This window comes from Trichechus manatus, unplaced genomic scaffold (assembly GCF_000243295.1).
Source record: "Trichechus manatus latirostris isolate Lorelei unplaced genomic scaffold, TriManLat1.0 scaffold00067, whole genome shotgun sequence".
NCBI lineage: Eukaryota > Metazoa > Chordata > Mammalia > Sirenia > Trichechidae > Trichechus > Trichechus manatus.
Genome location: NW_004444003.1, coordinates 10,873,774 through 10,895,710, shown reverse-complemented (window position 1 = coordinate 10,895,710; position 21,937 = coordinate 10,873,774). Strand labels below are relative to the sequence as shown.

The 21,937-nt window shown below is 36.4% G+C and overlaps 1 protein-coding gene across 2 annotated transcripts in view; it reads right to left on the bottom strand.

Annotated features, from left to right (window-relative positions):
- KIN (Kin17 DNA and RNA binding protein) overlaps positions 1-21,887 on the bottom strand; it is a 29,294-nt gene extending 7,407 nt beyond the window's left edge. Inside the window, exons 1-9 of one of the 2 annotated variants that reach the window (XM_004379704.2) lie at positions 21,731-21,887; positions 17,776-17,870; positions 14,112-14,155; positions 13,905-14,027; positions 12,947-13,128; positions 9,900-9,948; positions 8,995-9,055; positions 5,931-6,060; positions 4,361-4,411 (exon numbers count right to left, since the gene is read on the bottom strand). In XM_004379704.2, coding sequence (XP_004379761.1) covers positions 4,361-4,411; positions 5,931-6,060; positions 8,995-9,055; positions 9,900-9,948; positions 12,947-13,128; positions 13,905-14,027; positions 14,112-14,155; positions 17,776-17,870; positions 21,731-21,844 — 849 coding nt within the window. In that variant the 5' untranslated portion in view covers positions 21,845-21,887. The remainder of the gene's footprint in view (positions 1-4,360; positions 4,412-5,930; positions 6,061-8,994; positions 9,056-9,899; positions 9,949-12,946; positions 13,129-13,904; positions 14,028-14,111; positions 14,156-17,775; positions 17,871-21,730) is intronic. The other variant, XM_023734390.1, reaches the window with a different exon arrangement.
- Positions 21,888-21,937: the final 50 nt, after the last annotated feature.

The following is a 21,937-nucleotide window of genomic DNA, read 5'->3' as shown; positions in this document are numbered from 1 at the left end:
GAGCCTTTGATTTTATGCAGGGCATTTTTCATAATGTTATTTTCTTGTTATGTTGAATTTTTAATACAGACAGGATTCCTCCAGATTAGCTCTAGCTAAAAGTATCTCTTTTCTGGGCATCTAATTCTCAAACGGGCAAGAAATCTGGGCTTGTTTCATATTAATCAATTCTGAGTTTACTGCTTTATCATTGTTTTCCTGATTAGCTTTCTAAAGTCTGATAATGAAAATTAAATAGGCTGACTTATTGCTATATTCACGGCAGTGACTCTATATTTGCTGCTTCAAGTAAGTATAACAAAGAGGTACTAGATGGTCACAAGTACTTCATCAAGCCATGCTAAAAACTCAGTAAGGACTTTGTGGAGAGAGTATTTAATAGTAGAAAGACATCTTTAAGAGATGACTTCAGTTGTTATATTGTGAAGCCTCTACTCTACTTGTTGTCAACTGCTGTCAAGTTAATCCCGACTCATCGTGACCCCACGTGTGCAGAGGAGAACTGCTCCATAGGGTTTTTAAGGCTGTGATTTTCAAGAAGCAGATTGCCATGCCTGTCTTCGGAGTTGTCTCTGGGTGGGCTCAATTTATCAATCTTCCAGTTAGCAGTTGAGAGTGTAACAATTTGCACCACCCAGGGACTACTCTACTAAGACTTTCTCTAAATGAAGCCAATTAATGCCAAAGCAGCTTTTCTGATTTAGCCAGAGAAAATTCTGGGCTAAATTTCTCAAAGGCACTTATGGATTCACACTATAGTAATTTGAAGACAACTTATTATATCACTGTACTTATTGACCCTTGCCCACAATAGATCTGTTCAAAATATTTCTTTTGTAAGTTTAAAAAATAAAGCCCTACAAGTCTATCTCTGTGAACTGCTGGTTATTTTAACAAACATACTGCCCATTTCAAGCTAAGAGACAGGTTGAGTCATTACAGCACTATCTGCAGGATCCTCACTTTCAACGTAACATCCAGTAAAAGCTATGAAAAAAACATCAGAATTATGAGAAAATTATCAAATAGAAAATAAAATTTAATTGTAAGTATTATCAGTGGGAAGAGATTTTTCTGGACTAATTAAAACTCAGAATGTTTCGCTTTTATTTTTTGATTTTTGTTTTCTTTTTCCTTTAGACCAACGGTTTTTAACCAGGGGCACACATCAGAATCACTTGGGAGGTTAGTGAAAATATGCACTTCACCTCAAAAGACTGGATTGGGGTAGTATAAAGCATATGTATTCTGAAAAGACTTCTCTAAGAAATTCTGAAGTACACTCTGGTTAAGAATACTGCTTTAAACAGAACTGTTCATTATATTTTCATAAATAATATATGCAACTATTAATATTCCAATGCCAGCTAGTTCAACAGGGAAAAACAAAGCATAAACCACACAATAATTAATAGGCAGTTTCTTCCCTATAGGTCCTTCCTTTAATCATTTTATAAGAAAGAAAAGTAGATTTTTCCATCCCATGAAATAACCCTCGAATTTACAATGACCAAAACTTCTACTAACAGATCAGTGAATCAGGGTGACTAACAGAGGCAGTACTGTTTGGTAGTTGAAAATACAACCTATAGAAAGAGATTGCAGGGGAAATCCTGGCTCACCACTCGCTAAATGACCTTGAGAAAATTACTCAATTTTTACATCAACGGGAATAATAACAGTAACTACCTTATAGTTGTTATGAGAATTAACTGAAATAATTTATACATAGTACTTATTTTCCTTCTAACACAGCAAGTATTTCCATATTAGATAAGTTATTTCATGATCCTTCACATTATCATCAGCTAGGAATGCTTCCCATTGTATAAGACATGGAAGCTAAATTATTTTCAAGCTAGTAGAAAAATGGCTACAAATACCTGAATTAGAACTTAGGACTTTTTTTTTTTTTTTTAATAAATAATATACAATTGAGTTTTTGGTGAAAGTTTACACAGGAAGTTAGGTTCCCTTTTGACAATTTCCCTACAAATTATTCAGGGACATTAGTTACATTTATCACAATGTGGCAACATTCTCTTTAATTAAATTCAGTTTTTTCCTTTTCCAGTACTCTAGTTTTCCTGTCCCCTTATCTTCTCATCTCTGCTTTTGGGTAATTGTTGACCTTATGGTCTCATACTAATGGTTTTTAAGCAGGGCACCGATCTTACGGGTAATAGCCTTTATTTTGTGTGCTACTCTGCTATTTCACTAAAAGGTGATCTCAGGGGATAGGTTCAGTTCTAGGTTTAAAGAGTGTCTCAGGGTGATAGTTTCAGGGGGTCCTCTGTTCCCTACTGTTTCAGGTTGTCTGACTTTTGTAAATTTTTGAGTTCTCCTTTATATTTCTCTCCCGTTCTATCCAGGACCAACTATCGTGACAATGGTCAGAACGGTCAGTGGTGGTAGCTGGGCACCATTTACTTCTTCTGGTCTCAGAGTTGATGAGGCTGTGGCTTGTGTAGACCTGTTTGTCTCTGCGCTTTGGGTTACCATCTTACTGTTTTTCTTCTGGCAAGTAGAGACCCCGTAGTTGTGTGCTGGATGGCCGCATGCAAGCTTCTAAGACCCCTGACGCTACTCAATTCACTAGGATGCAGATGATGATTTTTGTGAACTATGTTAGGCCAACTGACTGAGTTGTCCCATGAGATCATGGTCCTGTCTTCAAACCCAGAAAACCAATGGTGGAAGGTGTTTGGTTATGTCTGAGGAGTTTCCATATTTGTGTCTTCAATGAATATATGTGCCTGCATCCACATATGTGTATTTGCACATACCTATAGATACTTCTATCTATCCTCACCTATGTACACACCTGTACAATTTGCTATACTCATCCATATGTGCTGAAACACTCGTTTTTCTTTGATTGTGCTGTGCCGACATCTACATTTGGTGCCACTTTCCTAGTCTCTACAGTACAAAACATACTTTCCCCACTCCCCTCCTTTCCCTGTTAACCACCAATGAGGATTGGTCCCTATATATTTACCTATTTCTGTCTGCTTATAAAAGAGGAATCATATAAAATCTGTCCTTATATGTTTGACTTAGTTCACTTAGCATTATGCCCACCAGGTCCATTCATGTTATGTTTTCCCATTCTTTATGGTTGCTTAGTATTCTATTGTACGTACTACAATTTACTTATGCATTCATGCATTGATGGGCACTTCACTTGTTTCTATTTATTTATTATTGTGAATAAAGCAGCAATGAACACAGGTGTGCAGATATCTATTCATGTCATTATTTTTAGGTCTCTAGGGTATACACCTAGTAGTGGGATTGCTGGATCATAGGGTAGTTTTATTTCCAGTTTTTTGAGAAAGCGCCCTACCATTTTCCATAGCAGCTGTACCATTTTACAGTACCACCAGCAATGGATAAGGGTTCCAATCTCCGCACATCCTTGCCAACATTTGTTTTTATCTGTTTTTTTAATCAGTACCATTCTAGCCAGGGTAAGATGGTATCTCATTGTAGTTTTGATTTGCATCTCTGTAACAGCTAATGACTGTGGACATCTTTTCATATGCTTACTGCCTGCTTGGATATTGTCTTTGGTGAAGGTTCTGTTCATGTCCTTTGCCCATTTTGTGGTTGGGTTGTTTGTCTTTTTGTTGTTGAGTTGTTGCAGTATTTTATAAATTTTAGAGATTAGAGCCTTATTGGATATAGAACCTTGGACTTCTTGACCTTCAGGGCTATTATTGAACTTATTTCTCAAGTCAGAAAATATCTAAATGAAATATTACTTTTTATCCTCCTGTTATTGATTAAACCAGACTCTTTAAGAACAATTAAGGCACTTCGAGAGTTTTATGAAAACTTCACATCTCAGTAAATTCCAGAGTATCAATAAATAATAATTTTAAAAATAATAAACAATAATAAATAAGCAATAAAATGCAAAGCTTCCCTGGGTTTGTAAAACTAAAACCTGCTTTTTTTCTAAAAAGTACCTAAACAGGTATTCTAAGTTCAGTAAGTCATAAGTTGAAGACAAATATTTCTGCATTTACAATTCTACCTTTTAATCTCATTCCTGAAAACACAACCTTTTGTCTTATAGGAAAAAACTGAAAATAACTCCAGCCTTCAATTTAAGGTGTCCATTAACAAATTTTGCATTAAACTCATGGAGCATTACTGGTCTACAATCAGGAAGTAATACTCTAACACAGGTGCAACCAACAATTAAAAATGAAATAGAAAATTCATTAAAGCTATAAGTCTAGCTATATAATTTACATATATTTGAAATATTTCTTTATTTATACTAAATGCTATTTAGAACGTTCACTTAAAAGTAGATATGAAGCTTAAGAAGCTCCCATTGAACACTTACAGGCTGTAGCCAGTAGTCTGTTCGGGCAGTTCTTTTCTTTTCCTCTTCAATCTATAGAACACATAAAACATTCATAAAATTATCTTTCTAAAATCTTCAGTTTACTTCAAGTACCACTCTATTTAGCAAAAGAACATCATAAAACACATACTTCTCAGAAGATAAATAACATAATTCAAAAGTTCCAGTACATACAAGTAAACATTATGTGAAACTAGTGTTTAATCAAAATAAACCTTAGGGGGGAAAAAAAATTAATAAACCAAGTCACTGACCAAGAAAACAAAAAATCTTTATTTAGTCAACACTGTAAGGCTATCTGCCAGTACAATACTAACCTCTCCCAGCTTCCTCCTCTGTGACTGTCATTAAGCTAGAAATCACGTGATGTTTTCATGTGTTAAAATACACCCACTCCTCACTTATATCTTTAGGTTCCAAAGACCAGGTTGTTATGCAAAAACTAGCATTATGGAGGATGACTACATCATTAAATAACTGTCAAATCACATCATTATATACCTGCCAAATTACATCATATACCTGCCAAATCACTAAGGATCAAAGCCCAGCCAAGTTGACACATAACCTTAACAGCCTCGCACCTCGGCATTCGTTACTGCCAGACATACGTTGTTAATTCGCAAAATAGTCGGATAGTAGATTTTTTACTATTGTTGTAAATGAGAAATGTCAGATACTGAGACAGTTGATAAGCAAGGAGTAGATGTGCTTACGTAAATGCTACTTTAGCACAGCATGGAAAGGTATACAGTCTGACGGTAATTTGAAACTATTTGATAATGTTGATAAAGTTTGTGAAGAAAGGAAAGAAAAATAACTAAGAGATGTCAATAAAAGGGTGATCAAAGGAAAAAAGTGCTGTCTGGCCATTATAGCTCCGTATCATGCCTTTTCCTTCTCAACTACTTAAAGTTAACCCTAAGTACCAACTTTCAGTGCAACTGAACAACATAATTTGTTGGTTAATTCTAAACCTCAACCTAAATCCTCCAAATTTCCAATATGAACAAAGAACAGTTCAAATTTAGCATATATTATATTCAAAAGTAGGTGGATCTGGCTTTCCATTTTACCTGGAATTAAATTAAAAAGATCCCTGCCATGGTATACAATACCTCCATGATGTTGACCTCACTTCTCTAACTTCAAATGATACCACTCTTCCCTCTGTGCTCACTATGCTCCAGTCACACTGGCCTTTCCTGCAGGCCCATGGAGGATCCCAATAACACAAAGCTACCGAAGATGAAAACAGACTTCATTTCTAACTTCAATCGCCACTAAAGCCCTTGTAACTAAACCCTACTGACCATAATTGCGCAGAGAGTTTCAACGACAGCACTTCTGGCAAGAAAAGTAAGCCTATTTTGAGGGCGGCTCCAACGCCATTCAGATTGAACTGCAGCTAAGTTCCTTTGCTGAAACTAGCATATGTAAATTTTTCTAATTTTATACTTATCTAATAATTGGAAAAATGATTTAACTTTTCTTAGGTTTGAATTACATCACTCCTCTGCTGAATCAATTAGCAGTTCAAAAACTGTACCTCCATGATTTCATCAAGTGCAGATTTCTTTTTCTTCTTTTCTTTCGATTGGGCTGAGCTATGAGAAGATTCTTTTCGTTTCACTGATCCTGCGGGCCCTATCGTCTTCAACGCACTTGGCCCCAGAGAACTGATGAAAAGAAGAATCATACTTTTTATAAACTACACACAGATAAATTCTTTATAATCATTTGTATATATGACTCCTCTCTCACAGTAGTGGAGGGACCATACATTTTTTTCCAGTGCTGTAGCAGTAACTATCTCATGACTCACATAAAACAGACGCTCAATTAATATTTGTTGACAAAATGAATCTTACCAGTCTAATCATCTGTCATATTTACAAAAAAATGAAACAAAGATAAATATTTGCACAAAGCTAACATGAAGATGAAAAGAAAAACAAAGTCTGATTAGTAGAAAATACAGTTGTTATTAGGTGCCATCGAGTCAGTTCTGATTCATAGCGATCCTATGTACAACAGACCGAAATACCGCCTGGTCCTGCGCCTTTCTCACAATCGTTACTATGTTTGAGCCCATTGTAGCAGTCAGAAAAAGTGACAGGAAAATAAATCCCAACTGCTATAAAAATACACCATAATCTCAGAGAAAAAAAAATTAGATGTGTCTTTCAATTGTATTATCTGGACACTACTTACATTTTGTTTTAGATACTGAGAACTGACAGAACTTGGCAGACTAGAACTAATATTTTTACTAATGGTATCAAGCCTTGGCATACGGATGCAGTAGGCTGAATAATGGCCCCCCAAAAATATCAGGTTCTAATCTCTGGAACCTGCAAATGTTATCTTATTTGGGAAAAAGGTCTTTGAAATGCGATTAAGAGAAGGATCTTGAGATGAGGAGATTGTCCTGGATTATCTGAGTGAGTCCTAATGCAATCGTATGTGTCCTTATAAGAGGGAGGGAGAGAAGATTTGACACACTCAAAAGAGAAAACGATGTATAGATTAGACAGCGATTTGAAGATGCTGGACTTGAAGACTGGAGTGATGTGGCCACAAGCCAAGGAATGCAGGCAACCAAAAGAAGCTGGAAGACACAAACGATTCTCCCCTGGGGCCTGTTGAGGGAGCTCAGCCCTGTAGGCACCTTGACTTCAGGCCAGTGATACTGACTTCAAAATTCTGGTATTCAGAATTATGACAGAATTGTTGTTGTAAACAATCTAATGTGTGGTAATTTATTATAGCAGCCAAAGGAAACTAATACAAGGGGTGATAATCTGAGGGCCACTGAAACCAATATTAACATTCACCTATACCCAGGAGTAACGAATAATAAAGGAAAACAGAAATAAACAAGGGTCTAAAACTATAATGTATATATGTATTATAATATAAGCCAGCCCATCTTCTAGATCATTACATTCCAATAGTAGGAAATTCTTTCCAAATGCACCACATGCAGAACTCAACTAATTTCTTGATGATATCTAACGCAGGTGCTAATTTTGAAATATTCTTTTGATCAATATTATGACATTTGTCAAGTCATTCTGAAGCAGCTACATATTGTTGTCTCAGACTCTCTTATTTTCTTCAACTCTCCTAGCCATTTATTTAGTCATGCAAATAGGCACTAGCCTATACCCTAACCGAAAAAGCTGGGTTAGGTCATAAACAATATGTAAAATACTAAGTAAAACAGGAAAGATCACTCAGCCTTAAACTAAATTCCAGTAGATAATGGCAGCTTCTTGAGGTACAAGTATTTTGTCTTATTTATTGTTGTCATGGTTTGAATTATGTCCCCCCAAAGATGTGTGTATCAATTTGGCTGGGCCATGATTCCCAGAATTGTGTGGTTGGCCTCCATTTTGTGATTGTAATTTTATGTTAAAGAGGATTAGGGTGGGACTGTAACACCACCCTTACCCAGGTCACAACCCTGATCCAATGTAAAAGGAGTTTCCCTAGGGTGTGGCCTGCACCACGTTTTACCTTACAAGAGATAAAAGGGAAGCAAGCAGAGTTGGGGACCTCACACCACCAAGAAAGAAACAACAGGAGCACAGCACGTCCTCTGGACCTGAGGTTCCTGCGCAGAGAAGCTCCTAGTCCAGGGGAAGACTGATGACAACTAGGACCTTCCTCCAGAGCCAACAGAGACAGGAGGGCCTTCCCTTGGAGCTGACACCCTGAATTTGGACTTATATAGCCTACTAGACAGTGAGAAAATAAATTTCTCTTTGTTAAGGCCATCCACTCATGGTATTTCTCTTACAGCAGCACTAGATGACCAAGACAATTGATTAACCTCCATACATAACTGAATGCATTACACATCACAAACGGTCAATAAATATTTGGTGAAAGAATACAGAAGAATAGCAAGAAAAAAGAACATGAAAAATGGATAGAATTATTTGACTACACGCTATACTAGGGTTGGCACACTATAGTCTGTGGACCAAATTGAGCCTGCTGCCTGTTTTTGTAAATAAGGTTTTATTGGAACACAGCCATGCTCATTCGTTTACATACTGTCTACAGCTGCTTTCTCACTACAACAGCAGAGTTAAGTGGCTGCAATAAAGACATATGGCCAACCAAGCTTAAAATATTTACCATCTGGCCCTTTATAGAAAAAGTTTGCCAACCCCTGCTCTGTACTATACCACCTAGAAGGGAAGACAGTTTTTAATGAGCGCCTCAGAAAATCACAATACAGCAAGTAAAACAAAAAATGTACCTCTCAGCTAACATGTAGACTGATAAGTGGACTCTGACAAAATAATACACAATATTATAGTGACACAAAAGCAACCATTAAATGGAGAAGGATTCACAGAGAACCAACATTTTATTCATGTGAAGCATTTAATCAAAATGAGCCTTTCCTCAAAAGACAGAATTATCTCATCACAGACAAATAAGAACAGTTGCTAACAAAAACTGCAACAAACAAAAGCCAAAAATAAAGAAAACTGCAGCCAGAAAATACTGATTCAAAATATCGCTGCTTTTAAAATGCAGCAACCAACACTTCAGAAAAATTCTAAAGTTTTAAGATAACTATTAATGTAGCTCACCTTGATTTGGAGGATGTTGCTCCTCCTGAACTACATGCTCCTTTATTCAAATTAAATGTAACTGAAAGAAAACAAAATTGTTATTCCATACATATTTCAGGAAAATTATAATAAAACTTATCAGACAAGCTACCCCAGTGTACTCACATAGACATTTATGGACACTTTGAATAAATGAGTCAAAATACTCCCATTCAGAGATTACAAATTCCTGTGAAACATACTAGACTGATGCTACAGCAGAAAGTGCTGGTTGCTTCCTGTCTTCTCCCTTGTTAGCAGTACTCTATTTTTTTTTCTTTTAGGTGTCTACACCTCTCACATGTGGCTCAGGGAAGATCACACCATCTTCAGCTCTGGGGTAAATTCTGATTATGTAAATCAATCAAAATGATTCCATTCCCCTTTCCAGTGACTGTTTGTAGGGAGACATGTGGCACAGTTCTGACCAATGTCATTCAAAATGAAGTTTGCTGGCGAGGGGGAGGGAAGTGCCTTCTAAGAAAAGTTTCCTTGCTCATTGGGAGACTCCAGAAAAGATGCTCTCCTGCATCCTCTGGATAATGCGGTGCCTGGACACTGATGGCTGGATGTGCTGGAAGCCATCTTATGTCCAGCTGCTGACAGTATGGTGTTCAGAACCACCCACCTCTAGGATTCTTGTTATGGCAAGATAATACATTTCCTTATTGCTTAGGCTAATTTTAGCCAGTTTTGTTACTTGTAGCTGAAGGCGTCTCATTCAATTCATTAATATTACCTGTTTATATTACAGATGAGAAAAATGAGACCCAAACAGATTAAATGTCTTCCTCTTAAACATGCTGCTAGTTTTTGGCAGAGCCAATACAAAAGCATATACGTTAAAAAAAAAAAAAAAAAGAAGGAAAAAACAGTACAACTACCTTTCTCTTCATCATTTTCTCTGCTTAATTCCGTAAAAACGGGGGCCTCCTACATAAATAAATAAATAGGTTTGAAGGTTTTGGTTCACAGTGCATTTACTATCAATATTCAACAGTCCTAAATTATGACTTGCTACCTATGTTGCAAGACAGTTCTAAGAGACAACTCTAAAATTATTAAGACACTAAATAAGAAATCATATGTATTGCAAATATGCACCCAATAAAAATTAGTCTAAAGGAGAGAAAAGTAGTCTTTCTGTACCAAACACAGAAGTTTAGCTACATTTTCACTACTATTACAATTTAAACAGGAAACAAAAACAAAAAAGTAAAGTAATGAACTTTAGGAATATTAGATTGGGGCTTACTTTAATAAGCAAAACCTTTCTACATCATGGGATAATACAGTGTAATGATTAAGAGCCTAAGACTGGGGGAAAAAAAAAAAAACTCAAAAAGCTGCATATAAATTCCACCTCTGCAACCTATTTGTGATTTTTGTCAGTCTTATCACTTTCCTTAAGCCTCAGTTACTCCACCTTTAAAACAGGTATAATATATATACTTAGAATTGTTATAAGGGTTAAATAACAAATAGGAAACACTTAGCATAGATCCTGTCATAGTAAGTGTTCAATAAATGGTAATAGTTGTTTGTATTAGTAATAAAAGCTGTTCTTGAAAGCTAGCTAAAATATTCTTTTCCTAGGTAATGTCCCATATTAAGATTTCACAAAGGAAGGCAAAAGAACATCTTACTTTTAAAATAATTGATACATTTAAACACAGAATGATCAGTAGGCTCTCACCTGCCTTTTAGGGTGAAGATACTATTTCTATCTGAAAAGTACAAAATAACTTGAAGGTTTTAACTGTATTAAGCTAAAACGTTTCAAAACAATAATGTTATTCCAAAGAGTAAGCTACTTTATACAAGATGTGATTCTTCTTAATTTCCACAATAGGAAATTAAAACGTTTCCTCTATTGAAAACACAGATTTAAATTTTAAAAAGGTTAGAGAATTTCAAGAATAAAAAGCTTTCAATCTTAAGCAGGAATTTAAACAATTTTATTATTACAGGACTTTAATCATTGTTCTTGTTTTAATTTAATCTAGAAAATTCTTAAAAGATTATGTGACTATATGTGTATTAATATAATAATACATTTACATACAAACTCACTTGGTCACCAAGACGTTCAATTAACACAGTACAAAAGCTGATTCATAAACTCGTCCTTAAGTCTTATCACCTGTTACTTCCTGCATCACTCCTTATAATAAATGGCTTATATAAGACATGTACGATAATGATCAGAGCAGTTGTACTCATAATAGCCAAAAACTGAAGACAAGCGAAATGTTTTTCAACAGAATAAACTGTAATACATTCATAAAATGGAATTTTACACAATGAAAAGATAGTGAAATACTGCTAAAGAACATGGATGAACTGCACAAACATTATGTTTGAGTTAAAGAAGCCAGACATGAAAGAGGCATACTGTATGATTCCATTTATATGAAGTTCAAGAATATACTCAAATAATAAATAATGGTATGTCAGAACAGTGGTTACCTCTTGGGGACAGAAGTTAACTGGGAACAGGCAAGAAAAGAATCTTCCAGGATACTAGAAATGCTCTCTTGATCTGGGTGGTAGTTATACAGGCATATGTTTGTATGTGTGTGTAAAAATAAATTGAGCTGTATACTTAACATTAACATGCATCATACACTTTTTTACGTTAAAAAAAAAAAACCAAACCCACTGCCATTAAGTCAATTCTGACTCATAGCGACCTGAGAGGATAGAGAACTGCCCCATAGGGTTTCCAAGGCTGTAAATCTTTACAGAAGCATACTGCCACATCTTGCTCCCAGGGAGTGGCTGGTGGGCTCAAACCATCAACCTCTCGGTTATCAGCTGGGCACTTAACCACTGCGTCACCAGGGCTCCTTACCTCAATAAAGGAGTCCTGGTGGTGAAATGGTTAAACGCTCAGCTGCTAACTGAAAGGTAGGCGGTTCAAACCCACCAGTGGCTCCATGGAAGAAAAGACCTGGCGATCTGCTCGCCGTTCAGTTGATCCCAACTCATAGCAACCTTAGAACACAGAAGAACTGCCCACAGGGTTTCCAAGGCTGTAATCTTTATGGAAGCAGACTGCCACATCTTCCTCCTGCAGAGCAGCTGGTGGGTTCAAACTGCCAATCTTTCAGTTAGCAGCAGAGTGCTTTAACCACTGTGCCACCAGGACTCCTTTCATAAAGATTACAGCCTAGGAAACCCTATGAAGCAGTTCTACTCTGTTATAGAGGGTCGCTATAAATCGGAATTGATTTGACGGCACACAACATCAACAACATCTCAATAAAAAAATTTTTTAAACACTAAATGGCTCATGTACACACCAGGCTGTATTTTCCTTCTCACACGCAACTTTTAGTATGAAAGCTCCACAAGGGCAGGGATGTTTACATCTTTTGTTCACTGCTGTATTCCCAGAGCCCAGAGGAGTGCATGGCAAACAGGAGGCACCTGATACACATTTGTTGAAATAAATGCCTTGATCTAGTAATCCTAACACTGGAACCACCTTTACTATGCCCTCTCTTCCCCATTTACCTGAGTTTCACCCATTAATTCTTTAAGACTCTTCAGCTCTAAGGTTGATCTACCTTCACATATTCCTTCTCCTCCCCAGGGTGAAGTAAGTTTTGGCCCTCTACATTCCCACACACTTTATCTCCAGCACTGCATTAATTACTCTACTCACATATCTGTTTATACGTCTTCTTCTACATTATATGTTACCTCTATTTTAGATATAAGGAAACTGAGATTTAGAAAGATTATATAATTATACAGGATCATGAAATTAGTAAGTCAGGAATTGATCCCAGGTTTGTCAACCCCAAAACTTGTGCTTTTATGGTATGCCATGTTCTTTCTCCTCTTAATTAAGGAACAATATCTAAAAAAAAATCTGCTTCTTAAGATTTTTTATGTTGCCTTTATAGATGATGATATTTCCCACCTGTTCTTTCCCTTCCAGACCTCTTCTCACTTGTTCTTCAATAAATTTGGCAGTTTTTTCTTCATCATCAAGGTCCTGCTTCTTCTTTTTCTCTAGTTCCAGTTGCCGGCGGATAGTTTCTGGGTCCCTATCTATGTACTGAATATACCAACCTTTTGGTGTCTCATCTACTTTGCACAAGCCTTAAAAAAATAACAAATACCATACATTTTTAGACAATCAAAGTTAAACCTAAGCATAAATAAAATACTCTACCTCTGCATTATTTACTCACTTTCATTTAAATGTACTTATTCAAACATATTCAAATATACAAATTGATGTGCACATGAATTTTTCATATTTAAAGTTGATGAGATTTAGATACTTTAAATGGAATTTTTTTTAATCTTTTTAAACAGAAAAAGAATGCTATTTTGATTTTTCTACTAAGCTAAGGCAACATATTTAAACAAGGCAAACACATGAAACAAGCGTTATTTCACATAGTTATTTCTTAACTGTGTCTCAATATTAAACATCCAATAAGTTCATGATACTCTATTAACTTAAATTATTCCCCTAAAATGGAATAAAATAACACAGTGAATAAAGTAATACACTGACACAAAATTTCTCCTTTCTTTTCCCAAATTCTTCATTCTACGAAGACTAGGAAAAGCAAATTAAAAACCACCTTAAGAGGGAATAAGAAAAGTCTCGTAAAGTAAGATGAATATGAGGGAAAACAACTGAAGAGATTGTTAATAACTCTTAATCTAAATGAGAGGATGCTTCAGTGTTAAATCCTCACATTGTCTAAAGAACTACTGACATTTGTATTCAACTGTAATAAACAAAATCAATCCTCTCCCCCAGTTTTTTAATTGCCCTACTCATCCTCATTTCCATAAATTTACATAGCAATTATGACAGTTCTTTCTCTGCAATGGAGCCATATAACAACTATTATGCTTACCTTCTCTGCCCAACCACTTAGTAAAATCAGTCAGAGTTTCCCACTGAGTAGCATTCATATGGATGTGCTCTCGATGGCTGATATATTCATTATATACAATGTTGTTGTGAACTCTCTTAGTTCCTATGATCAAAATATGACATTGTTGATTCTGAGAATACTATAAAATTAGAAAATTACTATTTACACAATACTTAAGAGGCTTACCAAAGCGTCTCCTGAGAAGTTCTAGAAAGTCATTTCGAAATTCCCTGATAAGGAAAGAAAGAAAAACATTAAGGTAATTTCTACAAATATATTCCTGAAATTTAAACAATCATACAGTGTTAATGCTCAAATGATTTATGAAATCTGTATGTTATGAACCTATAAAAACTGACAAGAAAAGAATACCAAAAGATTATAGATTTCAAGAAGAATTAAAGTTAAAAGTCAGTTTGGAATTGAAATGTTTTGTCTTGGCAAACCAGTTAGCAAAAGTTACTACACATGTTTGCAGATGGTCCTACAAGAAGTCTTTTAGTGCTACTGAATGTGGCATAACCACCTCACTTTATCTATAACAACACTACCCTTATTCCAATGAAACTGGTACTTGATGTGTTCTTCTGAGAGCACACTGTGTTAAATGGTAGATAAACATAGGTGAATAAAGTATAAATCTTGACTTTTAAGAAGTTTACGATCTAATGAAACCAATAATGGTGAAGTGAAACTGAAAAACAGATGTAACAAAACATAAGAGTTGAGAGAGATTCCTCAACTCATAATACGGACACTATAAAGTGTAAACAGGACTTTCCCAAGTGAAGAAGGAAGAGAAGGTCATTCTCAGCTAGCACAGAGACATGAAAGCATGGCACATTTGAGAAATCACAATAAATCTAAATGGGCTGAAGTTTAGGACAGATAAAAATGAAGATGAGAGTGGGGGTAGAACAGAATAATGGGAGGACAATGTGGCTAAAACATAAGGTTGGGATGAATTTTTGAAGTGCCTGAAATGTCATCCTAATGAGGTTGGGCTTTATGCAGGCACTAAAGAATTTAAGTTTGGGAATTAATTTGTTAAATCTGTGATTTAGAAAAATAATTCTTGTGGACAATACAGAACAATAATTCTCAAATTACAGTACCCAGCATCAGTATCACCTGAGAACTTAATAGAAACACAAACTCTGAGGTTTATAGCTTAGGAGTCTGAGAAGTTATTAGCCAGCAGAAGATATGAAGCAGGGTTGGAGGAGGGAATACTGAGTTCAACTTTAGAAATGCTGACCTTGAGATACCCTTAAGACACAGAAACTAGAACTGTCCAGGGGAAAAAAAAAATCTGTCACTCAAGACAAATAACAGAAATGAACATCAAAATTTCTGAGTTATCAACAGATAATAAAGGTTACAGTTAAAAGGCTGAGATAACACATGGAGACTGGGTAGAGCGGGGTGAAAAGAAGTCAAGTGGGCATCCAGAAGAACTTTTTGACATCTGAGGAGCCGGAAGAGTAAGAGGAATTAATGAAGAAAGTACGCACAATGGGAGTAGTAGAAGGAAAAGCATGAAAGAACACGAAACAGAGGCGTTTCAGTTAAGAGTTAACAGCATTATCCACTGAATAAAGATCAAGGAAGATGAAGATAGAAAAAGTCATAAGTGACTCTTCAGTAGACTGATAAAGGCAGAAGTCAGGCTGCAGTGGACTGAGGAAAGAACAAGGGGTAGAAAGGAAGGCACTGAATGTGGATGGATGGCTCTTGGCAGAATGGTATTTCCCAAAGTGTGCTGTACGTACCCTGGGGGCATTCAAGATGATTTTAGGTGGTTCACAGACAGTAAATAATTTTTTACTTTTTTTGCTGTGCTATTGGCACTGATGGTGCAAAAGCAATGGCGAGTAAAACTGCTGGTGTCTTAACACAAATCACAGTAGTGGTACCAAACTGTACAGATAGTCAGTGTATTCTTCATTGCCACGTACACGTGGTAAAAAAATCAATGCTAGTTTCATCTAGAATGTTCTTGATGAAGCACTAAAAATCATTAGTTATATTAATACACTTCTTTCCAATATTGTGTCATGAAATAAGAACTACACATAAATTGCTTCTGCTGCTGTATGATGGTGGTCTTGAGGAAAAGCATCTATGTAACTGGTTGAGGTGTGAGCTGAACTACCTTTTTTATGAATCACCATTTTTACTTGAAAGAATGGCTGAAAAATAAACTATGACTATCCCAACTTGGATATTCAGTAGACATTTTCTCACATTTGTCACATCAAGGAAAGAAACTGACAGTATTTGTTGTTAATGATAAAAGTTGAGCTTTCAAGCAAAAATTAGAATTTTGGGGAAACTAGTATCTGCCACTGCAAATTTAAAATACTTCCCAATACTTTAAGATGTTTCTAATCAGTTCAGTGTTATTAATGCATACAGTTTTACGATATTCTACAATAAAATGTGTCACCACTTGGAAGAGTTGCATAAGTCAGTGAACCAAAAATTTCTAAATGGCCGATGCATGATATTACAAAATCACACAGGACTGTAAGATCCATTTAAGGCAAAAGATAGATCAATGGATTTTAATGTAACAATTCAAAAACTTCACTGATACAGTTTCAGATTCTACATTACAACTAACCTTAAGAAACTACCACTGGCTGCGTTTTTGTGTAGTATCAAAGAAGAATATCCAAAATTATCTGAAAAGGCCATTAAGACATCACTACCCCTTCCAACTACATATCTCTATATGCTTCAACCAAATCATTTTACAACAGACTGAATGCAGAAGCAGATGTGAAAATTCAGCTGTCTTCTATTAAGTCAGACACTGAAGAGATTTGCAAAAATGTAAAACACTACTATCCTTATCACAATTTTGTTTTTTTGGTTAGGAAAATACAGTTATTTTTCATTAAAAACGTTATTTAATTTAACATACAATAGGTTTATTATTGCTATTTTTAAATGAATTAGTAACAAAATATTTAAAACTTCTCAGTTTTAATTTCTAAATATCAGTAGATACAGCCCATATAACAAAAACTCGTTGTGGAGGACTCCAATAATTTTTAAGAGGTAAAGGGGTCCTGAGACCAAAACGTTTGAGAACTACTGGTATAGAAGTTTGGAAAGAACAAGATGAACAGAAGCAAGAATAATAAAAATAATGACAGCAGTAATAATTAACAGCTAATGTTAATCGAGTACTGAGCACTGCCCTTAGCACTTCAAAACTATTCATTTAATCTTTACATAAACTCTGTGAAAGAAAAACATTACTAAGAGGAGAGTACTATTTTTATTCCCACTTTCCAGATGAGGAAACTAAAACACAGAAAAATTAAGTAGCCCTCCCATAGTCACACAGCTCAAAAGAAGAGGAGCCCAGATTTGAAGTCAGGTAAAGTAGAGGATCAGCGGAAAACTGGCAGGCCCTCAATGAGATGGAATGACACAGTGGCTGCCAACAATGGGCTCAAAACATAGCAAAGATTGTGAGGATGGCGAAGGATTGGGCAACATTTTGTTTTGTTATACATAAGGTCACTGAGTTGGAGCTGACTCCACAGCACCTAACAACAGTCTGACTCCAGAGACTGCTCTTAGCCACAACTGTTTTTGTTTTAGAATAATAGTTTAGTACATTTGAAGCAGAAGAAAAGACTAAATTGTGAAAAACACTTTTGTAATAATTTCGTACTATGATAAACTGTCAAAAGAAGATAAAAACTGAGCAGAAAGAAAATATAGCTATGTTAATATGCAAGGAATAACACAACATTCAATACATAAACTAACCATGTATTAAATGTTCAACTGAATAAAAGTTATGATATAAGAATGTCTTTGAGTTACTTACTCAGAAAAATAATCCATAAATTGCTGAGGATTTTCTGAAGCCAGCAATAGTTGTCTCTGATGAGATTCGGACATACAATGACACTTAAAGCCATTCTACAAAAATGTAAAGGCTGTAGTTAAATTCTGATTTCATAAGTCATCATAATGGGCTCTAAATAAAGTATTTAATTAAACCCTAAAAGCTGCTGATGATAATTTGTAAAAGAAATAAGCAAATCACTCATGTTCTATAGTTGTAAGTACCTTATCAGTTTTTTTTTTGTTTTATTTTTTTATGGTGTTGAGCCTTGCAACACTGCTAATCAGAAATTAATCCTTGACATTACTAAAGAGACAGAAAAATTCTGCTTTAGAAAACAGACATTATAGGGCACAACAACAGAAGACTGATTTTTTTTTTGACTTAATTTAACAACTTCTTCTTGAGTACCTACTTCATATAGAGTGCAATGCAAGTGCTTAGAGGAACTACAATGAAATAAAATGTGTCATTAATGAATTCCTTTAGGGAAAGGATTTCACTCTTTCTTCTGCTTTAGCTCATTTTTCAAAATACATGGTTGCATATTACATAAACCTTGTATTAAACATATTAAATTTGTACCTTCTTCATATGATTGTAAGAAAAAAAAAATGCAAGCTTTAACTTAGTATCTTCTACTTAATATTTGATCTCATTCTTCACTAGTAAGGATTCTTGGATGGCAAAAGTGGTTTGCGCCCTACTGGTGCAGTGGTAAAGAGCTCGGGTGCTAATCAAAAGACTAACAGTTTGAATTCACCAGTTGCTCCTTGGAAACCCTATGGAAGTGACTCGACAGCAGTGGGTTTGGTTTTTTGGTTTACTAGCCTAAACGCTGGTGGTTTGAACCTACCGAGCAGTGCCACAGAAGAAAGTCCTGGTGATCTGCTTCCATAAAAATTACAGCCAAGAAAACTTTATGGAACAGTTCTACTCTGTAACACCTGGGGTTGCCATGAGTCGGAATCGACTTGATGCAACGGATTTGGTTTCTGGTTTCGTCACTAGTAACATAAATGAAAAATGTGCCTCTCCACCTGTATTCCCTCTCTCAGTTAACAGCACTAACATATCCCCAATCCCTCACCCAAGCCAGAAATCAGTACAGTTAGACTAGATTCCATCTTCTCTACATTAAATTTAGCACTAAATCTCTGCTGCCTTCTTAGTAACTTATCAAGCCCCTCTGCTCAATCCCATTGCCTCTGTCCTAAATTTCAACATCCTATCTTGCTTAGGAAACCCTGGTGGCATAGTGGTTAAGAGCATGGCTGCTAACCAAAAGGCCAGCAGTTCAAACCCACCAGGCTCTCCTTGGAAACCCTAGGGAGCAGTTCTACTCTTCCTATAGGGTCACTATGAGTCGGAATTGACTCGACAGCAATGGGTTTGGTTTTTTTTATCTTGCTTAGAGTGGTTTCCAAATCTTTAGTCATCCAAGAATAATTTACACAATTTGTGCCTCATCTGTGCACTGTGAGAGTCATGCTTATTACTTAAATTTATCTTAAGAGAAAACTTAGTATCAGTCTCATAAATAAAAAACCAGGTTCACACTCTATACATTAAAAAAAAACAACAATAAAATGAAAACAAAATGTCATTAAATTCTAGAATTAATGTTATTGAACTTCAGAAACCCAAAGGAGTTGGGAAGGGAAGGAAGAACATCTTGGGGATGTTCTATGTTCTAACATGCAGAGATAGAAGACACAGAAGGGAGTTTGTAGGGGGCCAACTTCGCCCTCCCCGAGGCCATCATCCCGGGTAGGAAACGTCAGCATAGGCCCAGAACCACCACAAGAGCCTTTCTCTGAAAGTTGGTAACTAAAGGAAAGAATTATGCATCTAGCCTGCCTTTTCCATAGGAACTGCATTTTGGGATAACATTTAAAGATAATCAAATATCACCTAAAGCACAATACAAGTAAATAAGTAAATAAAGATGACCAAATGGCCCTAAAACCAAAACCAAACCAAACCCGTTGCTGTCGAGTCGATTCCCTAGTTGATGAGAAAAAGCCCATTTCTACTAAAGAATATCAGCTAGTAATGAATGTACAAAGAATAATTGAATGAGAAAAATAATCACTCATAATGAAATAAATGATTTAGGCAAGGATGCTAAAAACAAACAAACAAAAATAAACCTACAGCTGTCAAGTCAATTCTGACCCATAGCAACCCTACAGGACACAGAAGTGCCCCACAGGGTTTCCAAGGCTGTAAATCATAACAGAAGGAGAATGCCACAGCACTCTCCTGCAAAGTGGCTGCTGGGTTCCAACCACCCACCTTTTGGCTAGCAGCCGAATGCTTTAACCACTGCACCATCAGGCCTCCTTAAGGATGCTAAAACATATAGGTAAAAAGTTGATGGCAAACTAGATACGCTGGCATGATTTCAAAGTATTACCCTGCTAATATTTGTTCTCACAAGGGGGAAACTATTACTTTATAAAATTACAGGCTGTCATCTTTACTCGATAATTTTAGCACTACGAGACATTATGGAATTCTTCATATGAAGCAATATGAAATGCACAGGTTTCCTCATGAAATATTCTTCCCAAAAACATTTAACCTGAATCTAATCAAGTCTTTAGATCTAAGTTCCAATTTACAGGAACTACAACAACAATAACCAAAATCGATTCATGGCTTTTCACTGGATATTGTTGTTGGCAGGTGCTGTGGAGTCGGTTCCAACTCACAGTGACCCTATGTACAACAGAACAGTCGGATATTTATTAGTATTTTGGGGGGAAAAAAACAGCTTTAAAACACATGTGAAGGACAACTGAGAAAATGTAAATATGGAATGTGTACTAGATTACATAAAGGAATTTTTATTAATTTTGTTACGTATGATGACATACATAACATGCTTATGTATAAAAAATTCTGGTATTTTAGAGATAAATACTTAAGTATTTGGAACCCTGGTGGTGCCCTGGTTAAGAAGTCAGCAGTTCAAATCCACTAGCCACTCCTTGGAAACCCTATGGGGCAATTCTACTCTGTCCTATAGGGTCACTATGAGTCAGAATTGACTCATCGACAAGGGGTCTGGGGTATACTTAAGCATTTAGAGGTGAAATATCCTAATGTTTGTAATTCACATACTTTAAAACATTACAGAAAAAAGGAAATATGGAAAAATATTTAAAATGTTAAATATGGGTAATGGATATATGGATACTCATTATACTAGTTTGTTTTCTGTGAGAATTCTAACTTGATTTAAATAGTTAGAACTAAAGAGAAATGAAAGAGAATAGAATAGATAAACAGGCAAAGAGAATTTAAGTAACTTGGCCAAGATCACACAGCTAGTACGTGGCGCAACTAGGCTTTATAATTCTGACAGTCTGACTCCGTAGTCCATAATCTTAACCACAATATTATTCTGGGCTTGGTACACTGTCGGTGCTCAATAAACGCTTGTTAAATAAGTAGTGTGGAAGAGTTTAGTGTTCCTTTTTCACCTAATCCCGAAAAGAAGTGTGAATCCCAATTATTGTTTCTCTTAGGAGTCATGTCAAGTCAGACAGATTGTTATTGCTAGAGAGCCCGGCACTGCACTATTCACGCTCCGGTTTTAAGATAGCTTGAGTACGAACACTTCCTCGAGAGCTGCAAAACCTCTTCTTATTTCTTTTTGGAGCGGGCTGGGGAGGAACAAGGTGTCAAAGGTCACTGATTTCCAGGTGGGACTGGGGGCTGAAGAAAGGACGGCTCCACTGAGTAGTTGATTCGCCCTATGCAGACCCCAGAAACAGTCTGCCAAAGATGCATGACTAGGTATCTGAAACCCATACCCTTAACCCCCAGCGTCAGGGACTTGAACTCAGATTTACAAAGAGGCCCCTCCTTGTGCGAGGACAGGGCGTGGGCACTGAGGAGACGGAGCCATCCCGGGCCCCCTTACCTCATCCCGGCACTGTTTCTGGCACATCTGGCAATACCAGCGAAGCTTCTGAAGCCCTTTGGATTTGATCCTGTTGGCAATGGCCTTGGGGGTCAGAAAATCTGACTTCCCCATCGCGACGACGCCACCGGTAACTTTTGAAACCCAGGTTCTGGCCAGCCGGAAGCGGAACGGGGTGGCGGAGGGCGGGGCAAACACTGAAGGCTG